Source organism: Phalacrocorax carbo, chromosome 1 (assembly GCF_963921805.1).
Source record: "Phalacrocorax carbo chromosome 1, bPhaCar2.1, whole genome shotgun sequence".
NCBI classification, from domain to species: domain Eukaryota; kingdom Metazoa; phylum Chordata; class Aves; order Suliformes; family Phalacrocoracidae; genus Phalacrocorax; species Phalacrocorax carbo.
In genome coordinates, this window is record NC_087513.1 from 147,782,684 (window position 1) to 147,810,061 (window position 27,378).

The 27,378-nt window shown below is 43.1% G+C and overlaps 1 protein-coding gene across 1 annotated transcript in view; it reads left to right on the forward strand.

The window, feature by feature from the left end:
* The first annotated feature begins 3,284 nt into the window (after positions 1-3,284).
* Positions 3,285-27,378, forward strand: part of SLC9A2 (solute carrier family 9 member A2) — a 34,705-nt gene continuing 10,611 nt past the window's right edge. Inside the window, exons 1-6 of the mRNA XM_064439349.1 lie at positions 3,285-3,661; positions 9,096-9,559; positions 15,028-15,278; positions 22,006-22,223; positions 23,582-23,784; positions 26,585-26,674. Of these exons, the coding sequence (XP_064295419.1) occupies positions 3,379-3,661; positions 9,096-9,559; positions 15,028-15,278; positions 22,006-22,223; positions 23,582-23,784; positions 26,585-26,674 (1,509 nt within the window). The 5' untranslated portion in view covers positions 3,285-3,378. The remainder of the gene's footprint in view (positions 3,662-9,095; positions 9,560-15,027; positions 15,279-22,005; positions 22,224-23,581; positions 23,785-26,584; positions 26,675-27,378) is intronic.

Genomic DNA, 27,378 nt, shown 5'->3' on the forward strand with positions numbered 1-27,378 from the left:
TGTCGCTGCTGTCTCATACAGCCTGGGTGAAGCAGAGATAATGGGAATGTCATACCCCACACTGCTGTCTCAGGCAAATCTCTGCCTGGATTTAAAGACCTTCCACCAGTGGTGAAACGTTTCAGCATCTGTGGGACCAGCTGCACAGGGCTGGTGGCAATGAAAAGCAGCACCGGCTGCAAATGCCGAGAGAAACTCCACAAGATCTTTGGCACCTTATACTGTACTGGCATCTGTTTCAACAAGCTCCAAAGTCAAATATGGTCCACTTCCCTGCTGTGTCATGCTATCCTGTAAAGGCAATTCCTACCCAAATGTTGGATATTCTCATCTATACAATCCATCCATAAAATAGCTTATTTTGATGTAACAATAGACAGTATCAACTCTAGTAATTAATCTCAACTCCAGTTTTCTTCGCTCCCTGTTTTTTGGGGTCTGTGTCAATGTATTATTTCCAGGTTTTTTTCTGGCATGTAATTCACCAGCCTCAGGATTAATGACATCTTTCCCTCATTTATTTTTTTTCCCCATTTACCAACTTCTCATTTTCATAATACCATAAAATTTAAAAAGTAGCCTAGTACCCAGACCCACAGCAGTGTTAGATCTAGAAGGTTTTCTGTTGTGTGCGCCCTTTTATTTTTGGGGAGAAGGAAAGTAAGAGGACAAAATAAGGTAAATATGTAGATGGTGCCCCAAGGAAGGGTCCGTATTCCTGCGTCTGGGGGAAACTTTGTGACTGTAGAGGCATGACCTGGGTGCCAAAGCATCGCTCTGTCTCTGCCAGTCCGCAGCAGCCGGGCTCTGTCATCCCTCACTCTCTGTAATGAAAAGGGCAGCGATGAAGAACATTTTCCATGAGAAGGGACCTTCCTCCACCTTCTCATGCCTCAGCACTTTCCCACCCAAAGTCTTCCTTCCCCTCTTGTGGCAAACCGATAATGCTCAGCCGGTTGTTCACAATTTCCAAACACCTGCGGGGCTATCGTACGGTGCTCCGATTCCCTGCCCAGCAGCCTATTTCTGCTGTGACTGAATTGGGGTATGAATCCCAGCACAGGGCGGGATTATGAGGTGGTATTAGAGAAAAGGGTTGATGGGAGAGTACATAAGCAACCGTGCTTCCAATAGCCTTGGCCAGCTTGCTCTTGCCAATGCTTTTTCATTGACATCACTGAGGATAATTCTCGGTCCAGTGCAACATCCTGAAGGCACAGGTCAGACAAGTACAGAGGATCGGTAACACTGCTCTTAGGAGGGCAGGTATCGACACTTTCATAATGGTATTTTTCAGAAAGGCTTTCTTCATCTGCAGGAAAGATCATAAAACGAGACATGCAAGTACAATTACAGATCTCATGATTTCTGGCTGAATTAAAGTTATGATTTACAGTCTTATTTCCAAGTTAGAGATAATGCTATGTCTGTCACCTGAGGGTTAGACTTCTCTTCTTATGGATGGTCTTTTGACAGGGACCAGGAGATTCAGGAATGACGGATCATTTCCTTTCTGTACTTTTTTCCCCATATAAAGGAAATGTCCTCAGAATTGGCAATATTTATCTGTTTCTTTTATTTCAGAGAATCTAATATAACAGATAAAAGGACCTATAAAGATATCACGTACATCTAGAGTATTATATGGTATATAGACCGATTTGATATTCAAACGTGTTCTCTTGGCTGACTTGTAGAAAAAAAATATTATTAGTGTCATGTTTTTAAATTTGTGGTTAAAACCAAAGGCTTAGTGCCCTGTTTTCAGGTTCTGGGGCTAAATGACAGCTACAGATATTCAGCTAATTGATTCTGAGCTTTAACCTTAACTCCCTACAGAAATGGTAGCCACTGGCTACTTTTTGCTGCCTGGGGAAAAAAAGGAGAGCACTCACTACCTGCTTTCGTTTTATCTGAAGTCAGGAAAGACACGCTCTGCTATAAGGGCATGCGGAACGGAGTGCTATAAAGATTTTATAAGTTTGATCTTTGGAATATTGCCTTACTCACAAGTGGTGAAGTCATGAGCACATCGTGGCTGAGATTCCATTCTGTCAGAAATACAGAAAGCCCGTGCTCAGCAGTATCTGATGGAATACCGGCCGTGCTGAAATTCATGGCAAATGCCCAATGCCTCCAGGGACAGGATTTTGCCAATCACTTGTTCAATATTGGTAACACACACTCACAGACACGCGCGTAAATAAATTAGTAGTTATATATTTATACACACATATATGAGAATATGAGTGCGATCACTCATATACGTTTATAGAGTGTGTTCTTTTAACTCTCTGAATGAACAGAATGGAAATCTCTTAACTGACAGGAACAGGATCGTGCCTATCGTGTTTCATGGGGCAACATATATCCATATACTATATATTATTTTATGTATTAAATATATTATATAATGTTACATGCTATGTAATTACATAGCTTATATGAGACAACATATAGTATATATAAAATATATATGAACTTATATGCATATAAGTATACAGAGTGTGTTCTTTTAACTCTCTAAATTAACAGGTTTTAACTCTTAGTTAGCGGGAACAGAATGTTGTCTTTCATATATTTGGTAGAAGCACCTTTCCTGTATTTGGTAACAGCAACACATATATGTACAAATACATTCATGCATATGTACAGAGACATATAAAACTTCATTAAAATACCTATAGAAATACACATCCATATGTGCATATACACACGTTCTGACATATGTATATACACAGTGTTTATACACATATATCTAAACTACTGTTTTATGAATATCTACGTATATTATAGATGCATAGGTATATGCATGTACTATATAGAGATATAGGTATATGTATAGAGACTATACACGTGCATACGTAGATGCATATGTAGGCACCCACATACCCATCTAGAATGTGTTAACTCTCTAAATTCGTTTACATTAATATATACGTGCATGCGTGTGACTGCATACCGACCTCTTTTAAGGCAATTCAGAGTGAAAAGATTTTAACGCCGGCCCTGCCTCGACCTTCGCAGGCCCGCTCATTTCGGGGGGTCGGGGGGGGGGGTCGGAGCCGGTGCTTGGGGGCCCGACCCGCTCCCGCGCCGGAGCCCCGCAGGCCGCTGGCGGGGGCGGGGGGGGGGGGGGTCCGGGTGCGGCTTTGCCCCGCGGGGGCGGCCCCGGGGGCGGCCCGGGGAGGGAGCGGGGCGCCGCGGCCGGCCGGCGGCGCCGGGCCGGGACTCGCCCAGTCACCGGGAGGAGGCGGAGCCGGCGGGGCCGCGGCGGCGGCAGGTGCCCGCGGCGGCGGGATGGTGGCGGCGGCGGCGGCGGCCGGCGCGGGGCCGTAGGGCAGCGGCGCGCCGGGCCGGGCCGGGAGCGGGGAGGCCATGGGCAGCCGCGGCGGCCCCCCGCGCCCCGCCGCGCCTCTGCTGCCGCTGCCGCTGCTGGTGCCGGTGCTGGCGGTGCTGGCGGCCGGGGCGGCGGAGGCGCGGGCCACCTCGGAGAGCCAGCCGCCCGGCGCCTCGGCGATGGGCACCGGCACCCCGCCGAGCCCCAGCGGCACCGCCTTCGAGGAGACGCGGCTCCACGTCTTCACCCTGGACTACCCCCACGTGCAAATCCCCTTCGAGATCACCCTCTGGATCCTGCTGGCCTCCCTCGCCAAGATCGGTGAGCGGGGCCGTCGGGCGACCCTCCCTCCCCCTGCTCTCCCGCACCCGCCGCCCCGGGACCCGCAGCCCCCGGGACCGGCCGCGCCGGGGCCCACCGGCGGCCGCAGCAGCCCAGCCGGGCTGGGGCGGTGCGGGCCCGGCGGCGGGGGGCGCGGGGGCGGCCGGCGGCTGGTGCCGCTCCGCGGGGCGGGATGCCCGGGCGTCATTTGCCGGGCGGAAGATGGGCTTCTCGCGGTTGGGAAAAGTTGCGGAGGAGGAAAGCGGTTATTACCTCCAGCCCTCGCATAAACCCCGGGCTGTGAGCACTATGAAACCCGGAGCTCACCCAGAGCGCGTCTGGCTTTCCCTTGATCGCCCTACTGTCATCCGAGCACTGTCTTCTTTTTCTTAAAATAACGCCTGGTATAATGACAGCTTCAGAACAGAACCACGGATCGATGGAAAGCAAATGTTTATGAGGGCAGAGTAAGCTCATTGTACTTTCCCACCACTCACTTACGTCCCGAGAAAGACAGAAAAAGACGACGCTGAATGAGTAAGAAAAGCCACCTCTTCCCTCATGTGGAAAATATTTGTATTGCATAGTTTCACTGTGTTTTGTGCAGCTTATATATAATGGTTTTTAATTAGCTTTCTATGTTCCAAACAGAAGAATGAGTCCACTATAATAATCTAAAGAATGTCAGGTAAAGGTGTACTAGAGAGCTATTTAAAAATCAGGAAATCTCTGCCAACGATGAACTTTGTATCCTCTTAACTAGAAGATAGTGTAAGGAATAAATCCGTGGGAACAAAAAAAAAAAAAGAAAAAAAGGTTTACTCATGCTCCAGCTGCTTGATTCAGCAGCCTGATTTTGCAGCGCAGATTTCCATAAAAATTATGATCATATTCATTCTGATAAAAAGCTTTGAAAAAACATAAAACTTTGAGTCCTGCTTGTGACATTTAAATAGACTGTGTCACATTCTGGTTAGTGATTAGGTAGTTGGTGATTAGGTAATTAGGATTCCGCAACACCAAAAATTTGTACTCACCTGCCGTGGCCAGGGTTGTAGTTGGGGGCCTGATCCTCTACCCAAGCAACTTGCTATTTCTGCGTTACTTTTTGTGGAAATAATTGCACGTTGCATCCATTAAAGATGCACGTATCTTGATGCATGTATCTTAATGCAGTAAAAATGCATGCTTAGTCTTGAATATGTATTTAGGTGTTTGCGGAATGAGGACAGAGTTCAAATACGATACTCTCAAGTATGTCATGAACTGTAATAGCCAAGTAGTTTGGTAGAGAAGTTACCTCAGCCAGTTGAGTACTGTAAAATAGCTCTGGCTTCTGAGTTTAGATACAGCAAGAGCTCATGAATAAGCTAAGACTAGTGAAAATATTTCTGTTTTATTAAAGATTACAAGGAAGCCATTTGAACAATGCAAACACACATACATACACTAATATATAATATCCGTAGGACTGTACATTCTGACTATCATGATATTTTGCTAGTGCACAGGCATCTAAAAAGTAAAAAAAAAAAAGTGACTTGACTAATTTTCCCAGCTTACTGCAGTACAGTAAACAAGCGAACAGCATAGATGAGGAAAAATGCCCATAATTTTAAAATCCCTTCAGTTACACCAACCGAAAGCTAGTGTGGCTAATCTAGGGCATTACCTCTGCTGTTCTAAGTGTGCGTGCACTAAGCAATGAGGGCTCGATCCAGGAGAGGCCCTAGGTGTGGCAGTGCTCAGCTTCACCACGCCTATCTGCAGGTGCCCTGACTCCGGGACTGGAATTAGGAACATCCAGTTCTTGCTCCTGAAGCTCTGTCTGTGCTTTCTTATCCAGTGAGTGCATCAAGGTAACCCTCCCTGAGACAGACTCCATCGCTCCTAAGTCACGATCCCACAGTGCCAATTTTTCACTCGCTTGTGCCTTCTTTTATATTGAAGGTAGCGCAAACGGGCAGAGTTGTCTATCCACTGAGATACAGGAACGTTGGTTCTGCCACGTCCTACTGTGGGACTAAGCGTGGACCACGTCTCAGTTCAAAGGGATGGAGAGGGATTTTCCAGCCCATCTCTGCCTGTAGCCCTGAGAGTGGCCCTGTAGGACAGGAGGCTCTCCAGTGCATTCCTCTCCCCAGCATTTCCTGCCAGGCATCTCACCCCTGTCATGCCAGGCAGCGTGAAATCCACCTCGAGACTCATGCACTGCCCAGGAAACTTCGGTGCTTAATCTGGCATCGCAAATTCCTTTCTGGGGCTAGGCACCGAACGCTTATGCTTGGCACTGGCGAGCAGCAAACCTTTAAGAACAGAACCCTAAATTCTTTTCAGCTGCAAGGAGCTCGGAAAATAGGGTCGCATTTAATAACAGCTCTCACAGTGTGTGAAGGATCCCCAAGAAAACACTATTGTAGCACCTGCTTATTGCCCGACTGGAGCCTTTTTGAACAAATGTGTTTTCACAGTTTCACTGGAGCTGAAATGTTCCAGCATTTGCTGATTTTTACAGGGGACTTACCTGAAAGGTTTCTCAGACCCTGGCTGTGATCATGTCATTGCAGGCTAGGTTTAGAGGGAGCGAAAGAGACAGCATGAGAAAGGAAAACCCGAAGTGGTCAAGCAGAATTGAGCATTTTGAGAAGGTACATTTTCACAAAGACATTAGAAACATGGTGCTTTTTATTCCAGCACAGAACCAGGGCACATTTGGAAATCTAAGAAATTGCCTTGAAGGGAATTGTTATTTTCTGGCTACCTCTACTTATTTATGTTGTGTGGTGATACCATATAGGTGGTATGTTACATGCTGATGGACTCCATGAGCATATTAGGCGGGACCCAGCGCACCAAAGGTATGCTGCAGCCTCTAGGCAGTGAGACTAGTCCACTTACCTCCCAGTTTTGCTTCATTCTTATGCTACTAAACCTACAAAATTTTTGTCTAGCTGATCCAGATCCCTATTGCTCTACGTTCAATCTCAAATGTGCGATTAGAAGTGTTTCTTCTGGGAACTGAGCTGATATCCTTCCAACACTTCTCTCCCGAAAAAAGGTTTAAGCTGTTTAGAGGGCCCTTGGAAAACTCTCTTGTAATCAGAAGTACATATCTCAGTACTCTGACCCAAGGACAGGGTCAGGGGAGGAGAAAGTGGCTGTGGTCCTGGGTTCAGCATAAAAGTCTGAGTATTCATGTGCTGCAAGGTATCTGCTCCCAGGGTGCTCCTGACCATGTGGCTGTGGATCTGTCAGAGCTGGGAAGATGTCCTTCACCCCGCAGGGCACCTACGCGTGACTTGATGTGCTCTGGATCCTAAATCCTAGCTCTCTGCCCTTAAATTGGGAACCACAGGCTGTCCCTGGTCACCTTTGAATGCTTTTTGTGGAGGCAGGTGGTCTTTCAGGAGCTTTGATGCTGTTTACACGGATAAAAAGCACATTTAACCTAGTGGCAGCCTTTCCATTACCTTTAAGGATAAGGTGGCGTCCCAAAAGCTCTGAGACGGTATGAACTTTCCAAAGAGTGACTTGAAGAAAAGGAAAATATTTTTATTTTTATATTCACAGTAGACATTTCATTGCCATTGCATTACCACTCTGGTTGGGATGTTTTTTGTTTTCACTGAAAGCTGCATTTACTGAAATTCCCTCCTCTTCAATGTTTCTTGAGAAAACAGTTTAAGATACTTTTGAAGGGTTTAAAAACACTTCTCTTTTAGCAAAATCTACTTACTCAGTGGAAACTTCAATCACTGCATTGGAAATTTTGGCATCCTGCCATGGCAGAAACTAAGACAAGCCATAAAATGTTTTATGAGGAAGTGGCTGAAAGGTGAAGAGTCAAGTCTCCACCAGCAAATGCTTGTGTTTCCCGGGTCACTACCTGTTCTGCCAATACAGGGTATTGGTGATTCCAGTTTTGAATAATGACAGTGAATTTGGGCAGTCCTTCTAACGAGTCACATAGGCTGTGTTTCTAAATATTAAAAAGCAGTCTGTCCTTTCATCCAGAAAGGACAAAAATGCAGCTTGAGCTGCTTACTTTAAAAAATAGCTTTAGTAGTTATAGAATATGTAAGTAAAAAATCTGTAGATTACAACAGGTTTCCCCTTGGTCCATCTTAACCATTTGTTTTTCCTAATTGTAAGTTTGGGCTTTCTTTTACCTGGAAAAAAAAATCTGTAATGAAAGGAGAATTAACAAAATACACGTTACAAGACACAGAAGCCTGAAATTGGGAAACTGGATGTGGACTATACCAAGCTTGCACTAGTTTAACTGTTTCGAGTACAGGTGTGATTTCTACTGAAATAGTTTTACTGAAATAGACGCCCGTTATTACCGCACCCAGTGTTTCTGTGCAGCTCTCATTTAGAATAATTTAAATGCTTTTTAGTTAGGCAGGAACTGTGGGATCTTGTGGGTGTGGGTAGTTTTCTATATAATTATGTGGGCCAAATATAGATAAGGAGGAGCCTGGAAAAGATTGGCATCGCCAAGACCTGGAATGTGACCTTGGTGCATAAGGTTGATCATTCCATTAGATTGGCGAAAGTAAGTTCCTTCAAAACTCTTCCCATTCATTACCAGAACCATCCTTAAAACAGTCAACTTATGCAAGTAATGGGAATCTTTAAATCGAAGCTGCATGGCTTGGAGAGTTTTAGTAGGCTAAGGAACATACAACCATTAAGTCCTCATTCAGAACCTTTTTTTATTCATTTTTGCAGCACTTTGCACAGATCTTTATGAGAGGCTCCTGATGCTGACGCAATTCATAGAATACAGAAGAAAGAGCATAATAATACAGGCTGCAACTTACTGTCACGTTATGGAAAACATGTTGGTTATTGCAAAATTAATTCGGAGGCTCCACTAAAATTGAATAATAATACGATGTAAATGCTTCCTCATGGTGGCTGAGGAAGTGACTGGGTGCAGACACATGTGCTAGTTCCCCTCCCTAGCTTTGAGACTCTGAAAGACTTCTAAAAATGAAGTGAATGTACTCCTTAAGCTCTTCCGTGAAGCTGTGCATGAAGGAAGGGTTTGGTTTTTTCCCTCTATCTGTATGTAATTTGCCCTACAGAAGTGTTTGGATTGTTTTTCTGGAGGATTCCACATTACATAAATCCCCACACTTTCACAAACAGAACCCTTTCACACAGTTGCTCCAGCCAGCCTAACTATTAACTGGAACATCTAGCTATTAAATTGGCTCTCCACCAGCTTAACTGAATTAACTACCCTAGCTGACAAATTTGCCTTGCCCTGCTGTGGTGGTCCAGTTCAGTCTTTGCAATGAAAATGAAATTGCCCTGCAGTCGCTGTTTGTTTACTATAGAAACTAAGATAACAGAATCCAAAATAATCTTTTGGGTTCTGTACAAATAACCGTTTTACTTTCTTGTGTTTGAATTTCCTTTGAAGGCTTTCATCTCTATCACAAGTTGCCCTCAATAGTACCTGAAAGCTGTCTCCTCATTCTGGTTGGACTGCTTCTTGGTGGGATTATTTTTGGAGCAGAGGAGAAGTCCCCACCTGTAATGAACAGTGACGTTTTTTTCTTGTACCTTTTACCACCCATTGTACTCGACGCTGGATATTTTATGCCAACTCGTCTTTTCTTTGAGAACTTTGGTACCATATTCTGGTATGCCGTGGTGGGCACGCTCTGGAATGCCATCGGCATTGGAATTTCACTTTATGGAATTTGCCAGATCAGTGCATTTGGTTTGACTGATATCACATTGCTGCAGAATTTGCTCTTTGGCAGCCTCATTTCAGCTGTGGATCCTGTGGCGGTGTTAGCTGTTTTTGAAAATATTCATGTCAATGAGCAGCTTTACATCCTGGTGTTTGGAGAGTCTTTGCTGAATGATGCTATAACCGTGGTAAGTTACTTGATTACTGATTAGTTGATAAAAATGAGAAATGATTCTTTGCATCCCACTTCATTACATCTCTTTGTATCTGGTTATTAGTTTGCTCATAGATGGAAGTCAAGGAGTGCTAATGTGTTTATGTAATTCTAAACTTTAGATTTAGAAACTATGGTACTCTTACTATGCCAGAGTAATGTGTAATGGTAGCATATTTACTCGAGGGATTTTACTACCTGATCTCTTTATTTTCTTTATCTTTGAAGTCTGTTACTTCTCTAATCTGAAACTGGAGGTTTTCCTCACCTGCAGAAATGTCGTTGGCCAGGAGAGGGAAAAGGGCCAATGTGGGGTGTCCCAGCATGTTCACAGGGAGAATGGGCAAGTCATTGAGATGGCACAGGACCCGGTTGATGCTAGCCTTTTGCATGTGCCCATCCAGTTGGAACTGCCCTGAGACCACCAATACATTTCTCCCAGGCTACAGATGAGGTAGGACAGCCATCTGGAGGCAGTAATTTCTAATCATTAACTAGCTGAACTGGGTTTGCAGTGCTGACCTGAGGACAGCAATCTGCAAATTCCATTAACACCCTCAGTACCCCTTGTTTGTACCTGATGACACCACATCTGGGGCACTACACCCATTTATCCATGCCTTACTTGAAATCCTGCCCGTGCCAACTATGTCCTGGCTTGCTTTTTGTTTTGTGAGACATGGAGGTCCAGTTTTTCGTATGCCAGAGGGATCAGAAAGATTCATGAACTGGGTCCACACCTTCCCTGTCTGTGTCACTGGCTTTTTATTCCTGTCCCATTCTATGCACAATTGTCTTTTGGTTTTCCCCTTCCTAGGGCTTTGCCTCACCTGCTTAACACATGTATATCTCATCATTTAATCTGAACCTTGGTACTGATCATTTCTTCTGTGTCTGTGGGAGTACTGTTGTTTGTTTTTTTTCACTTACGCTTCGTGCTTTACATGATTCTGTTGCTATCCAGCCAGCTGAATCACATCCTCTCTTATGAGCTTGCCTTAAAGCCTAGCTTTTCTCAGTGGCTTGGAGCTGAAACTGCCTGCCCCTGCTAAACTGGTACTTAAGCCAGTCCTGAAAATAAGTGGCTGTAAATACTGAGTTTCAAAAGGCTAAGCAGTTCAGCCATGGCTGCGTCTGTCTCTACTCTTACTGGCCACTCATGTGGTGGAGTTCTTTTCATGCAAGTTTTTGTGAGGGGAAAAAAGTCTGGGTTTATGTTAGTGTACAGACTTTATTTGGTGGATTTGTCTAACCAAATTCACTTTTTCCAATCACAAAATCAATCACCTTTCCACTGGAGCAGCAGTTAATCCAGCAAGATTTGTTAGGGAAACACTGCGTCCTGATAACGGAAGTGTTCAGGCGTGCCATTGCCCAATGGCAAATTACTCTAAAACACCATTTTTCTAGGTGCTGGCACAGCAATTTAATAACCGTGATGCATGGCTTTCCTGTAGGCATCATTATTGCCTTCTGTGGAGGTAGTCCTTTTTCACGGCATGCCTGCCCAAATGCCCTAATGCAGGGGAAGATACTCTGAGGAGTCTGCCAGGCCAGCCCAGCATACGCATTGGCCATACATATATTCATGAGAGACTGAAAGCAATATAGCGTATGTTCGGTCCTACTTCCCAGCGATTGCTTAAAGGTAGCACTCGGCAGGAGATTAAGTGGTTTCCACATGCTAAGCATTGGTCTGCTAATGGTTCCTTTTCATGATTTTGCACACCTGCAATCGTGTGATTATACTTAAAATGTCACCCAGGCCGTCACAGATCCCCCATGGGGCACCCTTAGAGGACCTCGCCTCCTCTGCCTGTAGCGGTGCTGCTGGACCAGTCCTCGCTGTGGTGCTGCAGGGGTTACGCAGCTATGCGCTCAAAGGAGACGATGTTTTGTAAATACAGTCTCTTCCTCTGCCCTTGTTGTGTTACAAGGAGAGCTGATAAAACCAGCTAGCAGGCAGAGCTCAGCCCCTTCCAGCTTTTGCCCTTGAGTCCCACCTGCCCTGGCAGATGCCTCCGGTGGGATGTGGGGATGAGGCAGGGGGGCAGCTGACAGCAGGCTGGCCATCCACATCAGCTGCCTAATTCCTACGGCCACTGCAGTTTCAAAAAAACCAGAGGCTATACAGATGGGCAGTCCAGAATGGTGTGGCTTTAGTAAGCATGCTTTCTAAATACTTTAAGCCCTTCTTCCTGATATCCCACTTGCACTGCCTGGCTGCTCCTAATGAAAACTTTTATTACGGTAGCAGTTTCATTATGCTTTCCCTTATCAGGAAACGTGCTACCACACCCTTGTATTAGCTACAAAGCGAGGTGGGCTTTCTCAGGAATCTTAGCTCTGCTGCATTTCTCAGATGGTCTTTCATGCCTGATGGTTTTAACAATATGCCCGTGCATTTGGCTGATCCCTTTCCCCCATGATGGAATTTTGGAGCTCGAATTTGGCTAAGGACAATGTTTGCCAGTTGGCTTCTTGTTCAGATTTGGTCCTTTACCGAAAGACTGGCTTGGTGATAACTAGCACAGTGGTATTAAATGGCAAGATCACAGTTGAAATTGAGCATTAGCAGTTCAAATACCAATTCTGAGCTTAAAATCACAAAGAAGGAGCCAGTGTCATTACAATAATATTATTCCCATGTTAGAAAACATTACAGCAGTGTTCTGTATTCTGCCTCTACTGAAAACATCACTTTAGAGTGCTTTAAAGTAATTTCAGAATTAAAAACTAAAAACTGGCAATTGGTGAAAATAAGCTATTAGTGTCTAGGAAAAATAGAGATACTCTGAGACAAGATTAAAAAGTGAATGCTGACTAATATTCCTTGGTGTAACCTTCAGTGAGTTCAGCTGAAGGATGTTGAGTAAATGAAAATCTTGAACTTGAAAAAAACCCTGGCCTCATACCAAATGCATTACAAAGCATGACTAGAGTTGATGTTGGTTAACTCACCGGAAAGCTTAGAGAGAGCTGTAAAACTGAACTTCTGTAGAGTAAAAGGGAAGAGAACTTGATTATGATCTCATTTACAGCAGTGTAAATAAAGAACAATAGGAACGAGATTAAAATCGTGTTCATTACATTCCGTAGTCCTACCTGCTGCTTCTGCCACAGCGGTCTGATTTTGATCCGAGGTACAAAGGAGAACATTGGTTTTCTTCTTTCAAATATGGCAAGACACTTGAGATTTACAGGGATATCTGTATGTGGAAAAACCAGGCTCCATTCTGCTTGCAGGGTGAACACTCTGCTGTGAGGATGAGGTGATGTTATGGAAAGGCTATTGTTTCAGTAGATCAGAATTATATGCTTCTTTACAAGCAGCTCTCAGTGGCCTTACTTTGGAGACTTGTCTTATATGTATTTGTATAGCTACTTTTAAAAGTATTTAAAAGGCTATTTAAAACTCCAGTTAAAGGAAAAAAATACCTTCCCTAATACATACCAAGGGAGTGTTCTGCCAGGTCAAATTCTGTAGGTGTCTTGAAGAAAACACAGTTCTGGGGTAGTACCAAGTTTCAACACATGACGCGGGGGGACTCATCTCCTTGCAAACAACACAAATGAACAGTATTTTTTTCTCCAGTCTGTAACTCATGGGGACTCCTGGGAGTCAGTGGACTGAGAAGTCCTTGTAAAGTGACTGACAAAGGCACACCTATTGTCTATAGGCTTAATTCTGGTATACTTCTCTTCGTGCAGATCCATAAGGTCCACAAATAAAACCAAGCTGAAAACAAGTGGAGCCTATGCATTACTTTTCTGTCCTGCACGGGACATAGTAACAAGGAACAGGGCAAAAAAGCTGGGAATCTGCCCCAGACAAAAAAATTGAAGGGGTTTGTCCAGGTGAAAAAGAACACTTCTCCCAGCTGGACTCATCCTGAGGGCATCATTCTCACCAAATAAATAGTTCATGCTCCTGCTCTTGCCCTGTTTGCCGCTTTGTAATGAAAATTGGAAATTACTGGTGATCATGCTAGGTTTGATTTAATCTTCTCTTTTCATGCTTGCTCTGGAATGTGTTTTTTCTTTTCTTTTTCAGTTCTTTCCTTTCACGTATCCCAAAGGACCCATAATAGGCCATGTCTTTGCAGTAGTCTATAGCGAGAACTTTTACCTCTGTGAGACCTATCAAATTTTGGCCAAGATGAGCTGTACAACTTACTTTCTATCACGTGAGAGAGAACAAGACTGCGAACATGACAAATCCCTCCCAGTCGCTATTCAAACACCTACATTTTCAGCACAATGCAAGTACTGATAAAACATTGTTCTCTCAAATAGCATTTCTGATAGAGAACCCTGTTTGGCTTACTAAGAAGTCCAGAAAGAACACAGAGGTTTAACTCCTGCAGACTCTCCAAGATGACTAGTCAGGTGTTTTTTGTGACTAAGGTGGCTTAGCCTGTGAACCCACTTTCCACTTCTGGCTTAGATCCTTTTTCTGATAGGAGTACCTTCTCTTGTGACCAAGCCTAGATCTGTACAAGGGGACTGCGTAACCATCATGGTATCGCGAGGCTGGGAGCATACATGCAGCACTAGGCAATGCTTAAATCTCCCAAGTAAGTGTAAATGGGGAGACCCTTTAAAGTTTCTTTAAAAGTAACCGATTCCATTGTTGTCTGTTTTGTAGTAACTGAAATACTGGATATTAGACAAACGTGAAGTCTACATCATTCTGTTTCCAGAATGTTTCTGGCTAAGAAAATGTGATAATCCCATTGACCCAGTTTGTTTTGGAGCGTGGTTATAAACTCTCTGAAAATTAAACTGAGCGAATACATAGTAACAGGTCTTTCAACGGGAATTAAATCCACATCTCTAGAAATCATCTAAAGTTGGAGACATCTTTAAACTGTTGGACTCTTAATGGTTAATACATCAGAGAAAAAGCACTCTATGGATGCCATGTTTCTTATACTCCTTGGGGTGGTCACTGTCCATCCCCTTTCCCCTCCCACCCCATGCTGGGTGGGTCTATGGTCTAAGGCAGTACTGCAGCTCTTGGTATCTTACATAGATCAAACACATTTGAAAATAACCTTATTTTTCACTGTTGTTTTTCCTCCTCCTTTTTTATTTCTTTGATTCTGGGGAAAATATGAAATGGCCGTCTGTGGAAAAATTGGAAGCTTTGCAAATAAGTGAATTTAAAGAAAGATAATGCTCCTGGCCTGCAGAATGTATGGGTTAAGAAACCTGTCCCATTTGCAAAAATTGGAATAATTGTATTTACCCTTCTTTGTATATCACCCTGATATTTATGGATGACAAGTAATATGTCAGAGGTAAACAACAGCATATCTCAAAAGTGAGTTCAAGGTAGATAGAGAAATCAAAGTTCAACATTGAAGCAGAGGAACATAACGACAAGAAGGGAAATTAAGAAGAGTTCAGAAACATAATGTGCTTTCTTTTTCCTCATAGGTCCTGTACAATTTGTTCAAGTCTTTCTGCCAGATGCGCACAATTAAGGTTATTGACATATTCGCTGGGATTGCTAACTTCTTTATAGTGGGGATCGGTGGAGTATTGATTGGAATCCTTTTGGGATTTGTAGCAGCCTTTACCACCCGTTTCACCCATAAAATCCGAGTGATTGAGCCACTCTTTGTCTTCCTGTACAGTTACTTGTCATACATAACAGCTGAAATGTTTCATCTCTCGGGCATCATGGCGTAAGTACCCCAAACTTCAGTAATAATAGCACACAAGTAAGAATGCTAAAGGAAATTGCAGAGAGGACCAGATTTTGCAAACTTTGCCATATGGCATCGTTCCATCGTGCATAGCAGTGATGCTGGCTTGAGGATTTCCGGCCTCTCCCCTCCCGCTTCTATCCCATTCTCTCAGCTTGCTGCCACACCAGCTGTGTCACTAAAACTGTTCATGGCATCACACCATAAACCATATCTTTGAAATGTTCCAAGTTAAAAATAATCCCTTGTATTTTCACTGCGGTTATTTTTAACTCAGGTCAGTTTGGTGACCTGTGTCCTCATGTGACCCTACAACTAGTCATAAGGGCATGGCTGAGGGGTGGCCCACAGTGATGTGGTGGTAGCGGTGGCCGGGAGGGAGTGGGAGTGGTAGCTGGGTTCTTCATGAACTGGCTTCGCTTCTGATGCCAATATGTTGTGAAACTACATTTTAGGATTAGTCATGTGAGCAGCCAGTAAGTACCATTCAATGAAGACAATGTATATATCATTAAGGCAAACTCCTGCTGGATTACAAGCACAGTAAGGACTGGGTGAATGTAAAATTTGCAGAATCTAGTCCTATGTTGATAAACCCTTTAGTTTAGTACCTTGATACGTGTGCCTGTATGCTACAATGCTCTCCGTATACATCATTATGTATAAAATAATATTATTCTTCCCACTTCCAACAGATAAAAATATTTTCACTCCTGGCTTTTCACTCCTGGGCTCCAGTAAAGACAGAGCACAGCCTCTCGCTTGATGCTGTTTATACTGTAGCAACCTCAACTTTAGAAAGAGCCTTTATGACATTTGATATGCTTAAACGGTTTGCTCTTGTTCCAAGTAATATTTTTAAAGGCCAGCCTTCTTTAATGACTTTGTATTGTTCTAGTGGCAAATATGAGTCATTCAGGCATTAGGAACATAGCTTTTTATGAAAACTCAGATGTTACTTCTGAGTATCACTAATAGTTGATAATACCTCATCTGATGATCATCTTTCAGAAAAGCGAAGATAGGTTTGATATCATAGTCATGCCAGTGTAAGGTTTTCTGGGGCTGGGAAGCAATTTACATGGAAACTTACAGCTAATGATTTCAGTAGTATAAAAATAGAAATATGCCATGAAACAGGAGGGGTTAGTACTTTAATATAAGTAAATAACTAAAGATTGCATGGCTTTCTTTCTCTGATATGAGCCTAAATAAAGTAACATATGCATCCACTTTGACTGAGTTCATAAATGTGCCTGCCATCTCTTTCCCTAGCTTCTATTCATAGCATTTGTGTGGTTTCTAGTTTCCTCCACTTCTTAAGTCAAATGTCCTTGTCATCCTATGATCAAATTCTTAAAGGGCTTCTAAAACAAAACGTGTGGCTAAACTGTACGTGGAAAAAATTGTGGCGGTGTGCATGAAAGTACTGATTTGGACATGCTGAATCCAGGATACAACAGAAAGGGCACGGTGGGTCTGCTGGTGGGTCAGTGGACCCACCACGTGCCAGTGCCTGCATCCAGCACACCCGTGCTTCCCATGGCACTAACAACCTCTTCCTTTTCATTTGTAACAGTGGCCCCTGAGTGGGTGCAAAACAGAAGAGGAAACACAAAGTATTTTTTCCTTCCAGCAGCACGACAGAAAAAAAGTTATCTTTAAAATGCCCTGTATGTTTTTTGACTCTAAATTTGTTTTGTGTAGAGCTGGATACATCAGTAACGCCCAGCTGGAGCAGGAAGGCTCCGGGCAGCCTCTCTCCAGCCATACAGTGTCTCAGCTCTCATGACACATAAAGTGTGCCCCCTCCCAGCAGTGCTGCTGAGGGCCTTAGGGCTCCTGTAATCTCTACGTCCCCTTGGAGTGAATCTACCCTGTGCTTTTCACAATTCGTTGGGCTTTGAACTGCGGAGAATATTTTGCTCTGTGTCACAATGCAACATGCACTGGTATTGAGTTCCCTGTCGTTTTCTGCAGTGAATGACCCATGGCAGGATTGCTTGGGTTTGACTTCAAAGTCAGCCCTCCTTTGAGCATGTAGTTGGACCAAATGACCTTGGAGTGTCCCTTACAACCTGGCTTGTTTATTCGTTATATGCTTCTGTGGCCATTTATTGTTCAGCCTACAGGAAATAATTGCCTGATCTCCCTTTTCTCACCCATATCCACATGAGACTGTTACACTATTGATTTCCACTCCCTTCAAAACTAGGTTCATAAAGATACTCAGTGAGAGCTTTTGCTTTACCGTACTTTAGGTGGAGGACGTGAGCAGGAACATATGGTGTTACCAAATAAATAAGATACATACACAGAGTGCCTCATTTCTCTGCAAGTAGGAATTCATTGGCAGAGGAATAGAGGGGAATGCAAACTGCTTGTCCCTCTACTGATAAGTCTGTGTACACGTTCTGGGGACAAACGATTCTTGAACCCTGCACCAGGTTACCTGGCTGAAATAGCGAAAGGACTGAACTGTATCCCTGTGACCTGCAGTGAGAAAGTCCTCTCCAGAAGAGGAGGAAAGAGCTGCTACTGTAGTTAGAGCCAGGCTTGAATCAGGAGCATGGCTGTAAAAAATAAAGATGGGAATCTGAACTTTATTTGCTTGGTTCCATTTCTAATTATAATGCTGCGTTTTCTGCTTACTAATTTCTCATCAAGGCTGTGAAGCAGCAGAACTATGAATATGTGTTTCTTTTTTTTTGCAACAGTGAGTTAGCAGGCTGAAAAGAGCAAACATTGAAACTACTGTAAATTTAGTAGGTCAAGGAAACTTGAGGATTCAACCCAGTGGCCTAGTTTATTGCAGTCATGACAGAAACTGTACTGTTTGTACAGAAGAACTTTTATTCTTCGGAAGCATAGAAGGTTGCAGGTTAATTGCAAATGACTGTTTTTTCCCTCCCCTTCTTGACCAAGGCAACTACCTCAGGTAACACAAGTGGAAGCCAGAATTAATGTGTGTGGATAAGAAATGTAGAATAAAACACACCTAAGCTTTTGCTTAGATTACAGTGACAGTAAAAATTTAGTTTGGGACGAACATATTATAATAGTGTACATAAAATCTTGGATATTTAAATAAATCTATTTTACATTCTAACACTATATTGCCATGTCATTTTCAAATTAAAGAAACCTCAACAATTTTTTTTCTAATGTAGATAAGTACTCTGAAGAAGTACAAGATTCATAAAGTGAGCAGTGCTTAGCTGTGCAGTATTACTTACCCAAAGTGTAACAAATAACATACAGCACTATTTGTTATACTGGTGAACCAACTCATCAATTAGTTGACACTAATTGAAAGAATGCAAAATGTGACCGAAAATAATATTATATATATGTCTTGTCCCTTTAAATTCTAGTGGTTAAGCATGGTAGGTGTTTTATGTTACAGCTTGCAAAGATCCTTATTAATCTGGTGACAGATTCTTATCAGACATCTATTTACAGTGTCTCCATTACCTCAGGATCCAAAAACAAACCATGTCCAGGGCATGCTTCCCCACTCCTCAAGCTGCAGGATTTTCCTAAGTGACTATAATAATGAAAACTATTTATTTTAAAAAGGTAATAAATAGTACTGAGTGTTTTGTTGTGTCTTTAATGCGGGCCTGGCAGCCCTAATGCTTTGGGCAGTAAGCTGCAGCTTTGAGACTGAAACGACGGCGGGTCTGGAAATGCCTGTTTTGCAGCCTGCTCACTGCATTCTTCCCGTATTGCATTTGCTGCCCCTGCACTTGCCAGCACCACTGTGTGTGCAGTCGGCTGGAAGTAGATGGGATGCGTTGGACTTGTTACACTTGTACAGATAAGCTGTGCACGCTCAGGAGAGTTGTTACAACCCATGACATAACCTGAGATATTTGTAGGTCTGCCAGTGCAGCCTGTGGGTTGCAAAGAGCTGTTTTGCTACTGAATATGAGACTTCTGGAGGGTGAAAGTGTTAAGTAGATTTGAGACCCTTCCCCACGTATACTTTTGAGGAAGGTCACTAGAACTATGTATAAACTGAAGAGCTTGGGAACGTTTGACATCTTCCAGGCTTGGGTGTATGTCCTGGCCAAAATATCATTCCTTGTCAGGGCAAAGTCCCTGCATGGCCCACTTTCTTCCTGAGATATGCAGGCACATGCCTTTGTGGGATCTATGGTGGCACCTATGACAAGTCCCCAGGCTGGGTAACTGTAAGATCAGAACAAGGAGGAGAGTTGTGACGAGCATCAGCAGTCTGTCAATATTGGCAAAAATGCAAGGACCTCTGTTGTCCCAGCCACATGCTTAAACTAGAAACATTACCTAAACCACTGAGTGTTGCAGGGAGGAAACCCGCATGCTTATGAAATCTGCATCATTTCTTCCACGGTGGATCCCATGTAACCATGATGATCTCTGCTTCACAGACAGCATGCAACCCTTGGGCCACAGAGGATCCTTCTGTTCCAGACCGTGGTAAAATCAGCCAACAGTGAGGAGAGAGCTCACAATTATGTCAGTACTAAATGCAGATGGGGGTCTGGGATAGTTCTAGTCAAGCTTTCCTTCTTCTTAGTCTTGGAGTTTGCTTAGGATTGGAGCTAGTTTTTGCATGGCAATGGCCATTTTAGTTTTTGCTGACTAGGTCTGCCTCTCTATCACCAAGTGCAGGTGGACAAAAATGCAGGGTGAAGGACAGGTTAGGTGCACTGTTCTGCTAGCACACCTGCTCCACCTGTATTGGTAAGCCACTACCTCCCCCATCAGATTGCATTTGTCCCCACATCAGACCCTCATCTCTGGGTTTTATTCACCCTGGTGTGCCTGCAGGGGCTGTGCTGCTTGACAGAGGTCAGCGAAGTACACTGTGTCATCTGCCAGTGTCCACGTGTCCTCCCAGATTCATCCCTCGGAAGTAATGCTGCCCAGTCACTTTGGGGATGTGGATGTGTGGGTGGGGTCAGAGATCTATAACTATGCTTCAGATCTTGGCCATTGTCCCCCAGAGCAGGCCATACCAACTCCACATAAAAGAAGAAAACTTCTGGACAAAACTAACTTTAATTAATGAGGAGAAACATGTTTGGTGTCTGCCAGTGACTACAGCCTCAGCTGCTGCTATGGACACCCTCTTGCAAAATACTAAGAAAGTTTACTGTGTGAAGGTCTTGTTGACGTTACTGCTGCTTTTGGGATTCTTCTTTATGCTTTGCAAAAATTTTTTTATCCCATGTTTTAGAAAAAAGAACCTAGACCTGTGTGTTCATAATGTCAGTGAGCTTTATCTGAGCTCTCCCTCAGTCTGCCTTTCCATTTTCACTCGCTCTGAGGGATGTTTGAGCTGTTCAGAGATGGGGCACTTGGCTTAGAGGCAGGACATGCTCTGCAGAAGACTTTCTGCAGTGGTATGTATCTCCACGAGATGTGGGAGACTCTTCTTCAGCTTTTTCCAAAGAGATGCTGGCAAACTTACCATCGTCCTCCATGAGAAAGGGAAGTCTGGAGATTTCAGAAGGAAAAAATGTCCCCTGTGTTGGCAAATAAATATAATCTCAAAACCTGGTGGAACTGGGATAAATAACCATAGGACAAGTCCTCATGGGCTGTATTCAGAAAGACAACATAAATACACCTCTCTCTCTCTCTCTGTTTAGGTTTAGTGTACATGGTTTGACTGAGAACCCATACATGGGTATGCATAGCGTTTTTAAGTGGGAGATCAGAGAAGACATGTTTTTGCCCTAGATAGTAGAACCAGGAGTGACAGCTGTTTCACAACACATCTTGCCTTAGTTGCCCACCCTGATAACAGGCAATTCAGATTGTGCTTTCCTACACTGAGTCACCACCGTGAGGTTATCCTCCAGCCAGCTCTGCCAGCTCCCCTTAAACCTGTTAACTTGGTAGCTGAGTGGTCCTGCACCATGGGCAACCATGCTGAGCAAGTGATGTACAGCCAGTAATGTCATTCTTTGCTCTTCCTGCTGTTATAAGAAACTCAGTTTACTGACAGACTTGGGGCACGGGCATGTAGGTGTACTTCGAGTAAGCCCTGTCTGTTCTCTCATGTGTCAGCTGAGATGGCCATTTCATTCATTTGTAGGTGCTTTGGATGTTCAACAGCACCAGCGTGATTTCTGGGGGTGTTTTTCTCCTATTCAGCCCTATGCACAGGCAAAGCAAGCAGTAGCCTAAAGTGGTGGAGGATGACAAATTGTCTGTAGTCTTGCTGCTTACTTTGCCTGGAAAGAGGAGCTGGCTACTGTCACTGGCATTGAGGAGGGGAATGGTTTGGTGGGACAATCGCTGGTGGGAAGGGAGAGAAGCCCTGCCCCAGGACATGCAGTTGCCACCCTGTCTGATATTGCTTAGCAGCAATAGAAGCAGCAATCCTTGCTTTCCAGGGATGCCCCTGGCTCTCCTCTGCTCTGCTTCTTTCAAAACACAGACTTTGAGTGACTCCTGCACAGATTGTATGGATTAATATGTGACAAAACCCTCCATACACTGATGTCTTCTCAGAAAACTCCCCACTGTGGAAAACAAGTCTCGTGCCCGAAACTGTAGGTTCACCAAGTGTATAAATTTGAGCTTGGTTATGGAATGCGTTATGCTTTGTCTGTAAAGAGGACTATGGAAAAGTGAATAATATTCTGTAGACATGAGAGAGGCTGAAAAAAAAATCAAGCCAATGAAATACAGGGTAATGTTTTCCTTTCAGGATTACAGCTTGTGCCATGACCATGAATAAATATGTGGAGGAAAATGTTTCTCAAAAATCCTATACAACAATAAAGTATTTCATGAAGATGCTGAGCAGTGTCAGTGAGACCTTAATCTTCATCTTCATGGGAGTGTCTACAGTTGGGAAGAACCATGAGTGGAACTGGGCCTTTGTTAGCTTCACCCTCCTTTTCTGTTTAATCTGGAGGGCACTGGGTAAGCGAGTCTCAGACTACATGTCAGTATTCTTTGCAAGTGAAACTTTTTACCTCTTCTCAAGTAGAAAAATGCCAAAATTTAGACAGTCATCAGCTTGTAGAATGGTATTCTTATTTGTAAAGTGTCCTAGATTGCAGGTCAGCTTCCACCTTCCCCCAGAATGGAGCCCAAAAATCAGTTTGGTCCTGATCTTGCCCATCTAAAGACAGAGGCAGTCTGCTTGTTAATCAAGGTACATGCATTTAAGTAAATATTTATTTACCAGTAAGCAAATTTTGCTTAAAAGGATTAGCAGTTGTAAAACAATTAAACAGATTGTGGGGGCTTTTTTATTTATGCTTACTAGCTTTGGGATTTTCCCAGTCATTGGCATAAAGAGCATCAAAACAGGAAATGCTCTTAATTGAAGTGCTGTTCAGGTATACATTTTGAAGAAAAAAATCCTGTAAGAAACTTCTTGATCCATCCTGAGTTTGCAGTACTAGCTCTTTTTTTTAAACTTGAGACCTAAGTGCAGGTTAGGCTCGTAGGTCTTAAACCTGCCTCTCGCCCTGGTTTCATCTGTAATGATTCAGTCCCTCTGTGTGTAAAGGCGGCTCATGCTCTGATCTGCCTCTGCACCCCTACTTCCAGCTCCCAAGTCTCCCTTCAGTGCAGAAATCTGGACTATTTTCCCTCCTGTGCCTGCAACCCCACAATTAATACCTTATGCTGAAAAGCAGCCAAGCAGCCTGACTGCTCCCCCCCAGCTCCTGGCCCCCACGCTTGCTCTTTTCACTTGCCTTTATACCTTTGCTCCAGTCCACAACATCCCTGGAGCTTTTGCCTTTGGTACAGCAGCATGCGCTAGTATCTTCTCCCTCCATCCTCAGTCCTGCATCCTTCTTGTATGTGCAAGTAAAATTAAGAGAGTGAATAGGAGTTTGCAGGATCCAAAGCACAGATTGATGAAGGTGACAAGCCAAAGTGATCAAAAGCACTTCAAATCCTATTAAAAAAAAAATTAGGAGTCTTGGTCTATACTGACAGAGAGAATTATTGCTGTTCTAGAGGTGCAGAGTCTAGCAGATAGCTGTCTTGTGGAGATCAATTAGCTGCTTCAGGTCCTAAATCCAGCTGACCTGAGGTAGTTAGCTCACTAAATATGTTTAAGGTGATGGTCCTTAGGCATTTTAAATTTTTCTTCCGTGGTATTTTCAAGCTGCTAAGTAACATTTCATTTCTTCAATAATATATAGGTAAGAAGCAAATAAAAGTGTTTTAAAACTAATGTTAGCATTGTGGGGGATTTCTGTGTAATTTAATTTCCCCTTTTTTTCCCTCCTCCCTTTATTTCTCTTTTTTTTCCCCCTCAGGTGTTTTTGTTCTGACTCAGATCATTAATGTGTTCCGGACAATTCCTCTCACTTTTAAGGACCAATTTATTATTGCCTATGGAGGCCTCCGAGGAGCTATTTGTTTTTCACTTGTATTTCTGCTTCCTCCTGCTGTGTTCCCCAGGAAGAAATTGTTCATCACTGCTGTTATTGTGGTGATATTCTTTACAGTTTTCATTCAGGTAATGCTTTTCTTCTGGACTTCTTTCTCAGACAGGTTGTAAATAAGCAGTGGGTAGAAAAACAAATGTCCTAACTTACTGGAAGGAACATACTTGAAGGTACTCTCCATGGTCATAGTTATCAAAAAACCCCACACTATGCAGACCACAGTCAGGTACCCAAAGTATGCCAGATATTACATACTTATGCTAACATGGAAGTAGTATTAAGCATTTAAGACCTAGCGAGGTTGGAGTAGAGATACAAGATAATCTGGGCACAGCCCCAGCACTAATTCCTTGTTAGAATATTTAAAGTTGTGCATTTACTCAGGAGGTCAGTGTTGGATACGGTGAACAGTGAGCAGGGGCTGGAGGCCACTGAGGGCACTGGGAGGTGAACTGGAGTGTTTGAGTCTGGGTGTTAAGCAGTGATCATGCAAGCCAGCTGGACATCCATCCAAAAGCACCAGGTGTGTGGAAGAAGGTGAAGAACTTGTCTCTGGTGTCAACCTGGCTGTGGAGGCCCGGTCAAGGGTGACCAAGAGAGAGGGAAGTGACTGAAACCAGCAAAATGAAGAGGAGGCTAAGCCCCTCAAATAAACATGTGAGTCTAGTCACTACCCAGAGAGGTGAGAGAGATGCGAGAGGCTAGTACATGGAATTTCACATCTGTGGGAAAAAAAAATGTACTTTTTTAGCCTGCCTTTTACATCAATAAAGGTGCCATGGGAAGCATCAAGTATCTGTGCTTGGGAAAGGGGAAAAGGTGGCTGGAGCAGCTGGAGGTCAGTTAGTTGACCTTAGTATGTAAGCTGTGAAAACTGACTTTGAAGGAGAGAATAATTTAAAATATGGAGGTAATTGGAATGTGTTATGAAATGCAACATGGCTTACGAAAGGGAAACCTGGTATCATTCTTTGATAAGGCAATTTATTTTCTAGACTAATCTCATCTAACTGGGTTATTGTAAAATCTTCAGGGGAGAGGCCTACACTGGAGATTGTTAGCTTAACTACTCGTGAAACTGAAGTTTAGATTGACATTAGGATGATTGTAAAGTTAATGAGGAAGCAGCTGACAGTTTCTCCTATAAAGGGAAACAGAAGCATATGGTCCTTTGGGTCAGAAAGGACCTCTGGGGGTCTCTAGTCCAAACCCATTCCCAAAGGAAGGCCGCCTTCAAAGTTAGATCATGTTCCTCAGGGCCATGTCAAGTTGAGTTCTGAATATCTCTATGGATTCCACAACCTCTCCGGGCACCTGGTCCAGTGTTCGACCACCCTGGTCAGATAATAGGCTGACAAGATGTTATTAATGGAATTCCTCAAGGATGGTTCCTGGGTATGGTTTTGTTTAATATTCTTGTTATCGACCATGACACATAAATGTAGGAGTTTTTTGTTGCTCATGTTTCTTGATTACAGGCTTTGGAAGGTGTTCTCAGGGTGCCAGCGAGATGGGGTATCAAGTAGAAAGAAGAGAATAACTGAGGGCCAATACGATAGAAACAGAATGAAATTTAACAGTAATGAGGTGAAAGGTGTTCTTGCTAGGCCTTTCTTACTAGGGATTTCTCTTATGAAATGAGAACCTTTCATTTGGAGAAAAACAGAAAGGGAAAAATACACAGGTGTACTAGTTGATAACGGGGTAGAGTTTATGCCACCAATGCAGTGGGGACAGAAGAAAGGCAAAACGTGTCTTAAGACATATTGTGATACAGAATAGTGTAATGTTCTAGAGTGATCACGAGACTGGTAAGCCTGTCATGTGAAAGGAGACCAGGATGCCTTGGCCTTAGCAAAATTAAGGAGAAGAGGGAATATAATTACTGTTTATATGAGGGAGTGAACACCAGAGGAGGAACACTGTTTAAACCTAAAAGACAAATGTTGGCACAAGAACAAAGTGGTACAAAGTGGCCATGATGCAATTAAGAAGCAGCTTTCTAATTATCAGAACAATGAGGTTCAGGATGAGTGTTCCAGTATGAGCAATGGGGCAAAGAAACCTACCTACTTTTAAGATAAAGCTTGATTCATTTACAGAAAGAAATGCGTGACCTGGTTGTCTGGGATAGTAGGGACTGATCTCAACACCATGAGAGATTCATTCCTCTCCCCTGTGCCAGTGTGCCTATACAAATAAACTAATTATGTCAATTCTTCCACAAATAATTGTTCAAAACCATGATATCATTCTGGGATAGCCAAAACTTTTTGTTCTTTCTCTGAGAATAGTCATGCAAGGACACATATTTACAAAAAGTCTTAGCGTCACGGGTCTTGAACAGCAATTTTAGTGCCACTGTTGACACATCTTGGAGTACCTGTTGTGGAAGCAATCACTGAAAAAGAGGATTTCATATGTTTCCTTTGGAATGATGGGGATTCTGTTTATTAAATCAGAAAACAAGTGAGGCTTTTTCTAATATATAACAGAACTGAAAAAAAAAAAGTTTAAAAATACCATGGATGGGTTAATTGACCTATTCCTGATGGGGTTTGTCAGGTTGTCCATCTTGGACCTTTTAACTCTAGAGAGACTCTTCCTTCCTTCTGTTGTGTTAGTGGAGTCTGTGCGCAGGCGAGGACTTCATAACTAAATGCAACACTTGCTAATCACAAGAGTGAATTCACTATTATTGTGGCAGGCTGGATTTTGGGGTTAGGAAGGTGAAACGGTATCCAGAGCTAAAAAGATAACCACAGCCACTTTCAGTGCTCTGACAGAGATGGAAAAGACCAAAAGTCTTTGTTTTTTTCTTTACGCCTATGGAAAAAAACCCAGAATTATTTGCCTCTTTTTTCTTCACAGGGTATAACGATTCGCCCACTGGTGGAGTTTCTTGATGTCAAAAGGTCAAATAAAAAGCAGCCTGCTGTCAGTGAAGAAATTTATAACAGAGTACGTTGCAGCTTCAGTGTCATAGATGAAACCCTCATATAGATGTAATTCCTAGTGGCTTTCAGTAAGACACGGATTCAGCATACAGTATTACAGAGAGACACACACTCTTTTAGATTTCTTTCTGATAGCTCTTATAAGCACAATAACTGTAAGCTTATATTTAACCTTTGGCAGTTATCAAAATTAACATTATTATGTATCACTATTTTGGAATCTTCACTTTCTTAACTGCTCACCTCTTGGGGTAAATTAACCTTCTGTAGTTTGTTTCACGTATGAGATAGATACATATTATTTTAGAACTTGGCTATATTAGGAAAGCTTTGGCAATTTAATTACATTACACTGCATTTGAGTTAGTCTAATTAAACAAATGCAAACTCCTCCTAAATACACTCTTAAACTTAACTCTCACATCATCAACCTCTTTATGGATTTGTATTTGGTATGTGTATGTCTGTAATTATTGCAGTTTATTAGCCATGCAAATTCATGAATGTATATCTCCTTGCAGCACACCTGTGGCAGGTGGTTTGAAATTCTAAAAATGAGGAATAATAAGGGCCATATGCAGCAAAAGAGTCAATCTAAGCATCTAAAAGTCCATCCTTTAAGAGCTTATCCTTTGGACATATCTACCAGGATTTCCCCCTGAATTTGAGAGACCCCTACTATAGTACTTGAATTAAGGGCAAACGAGC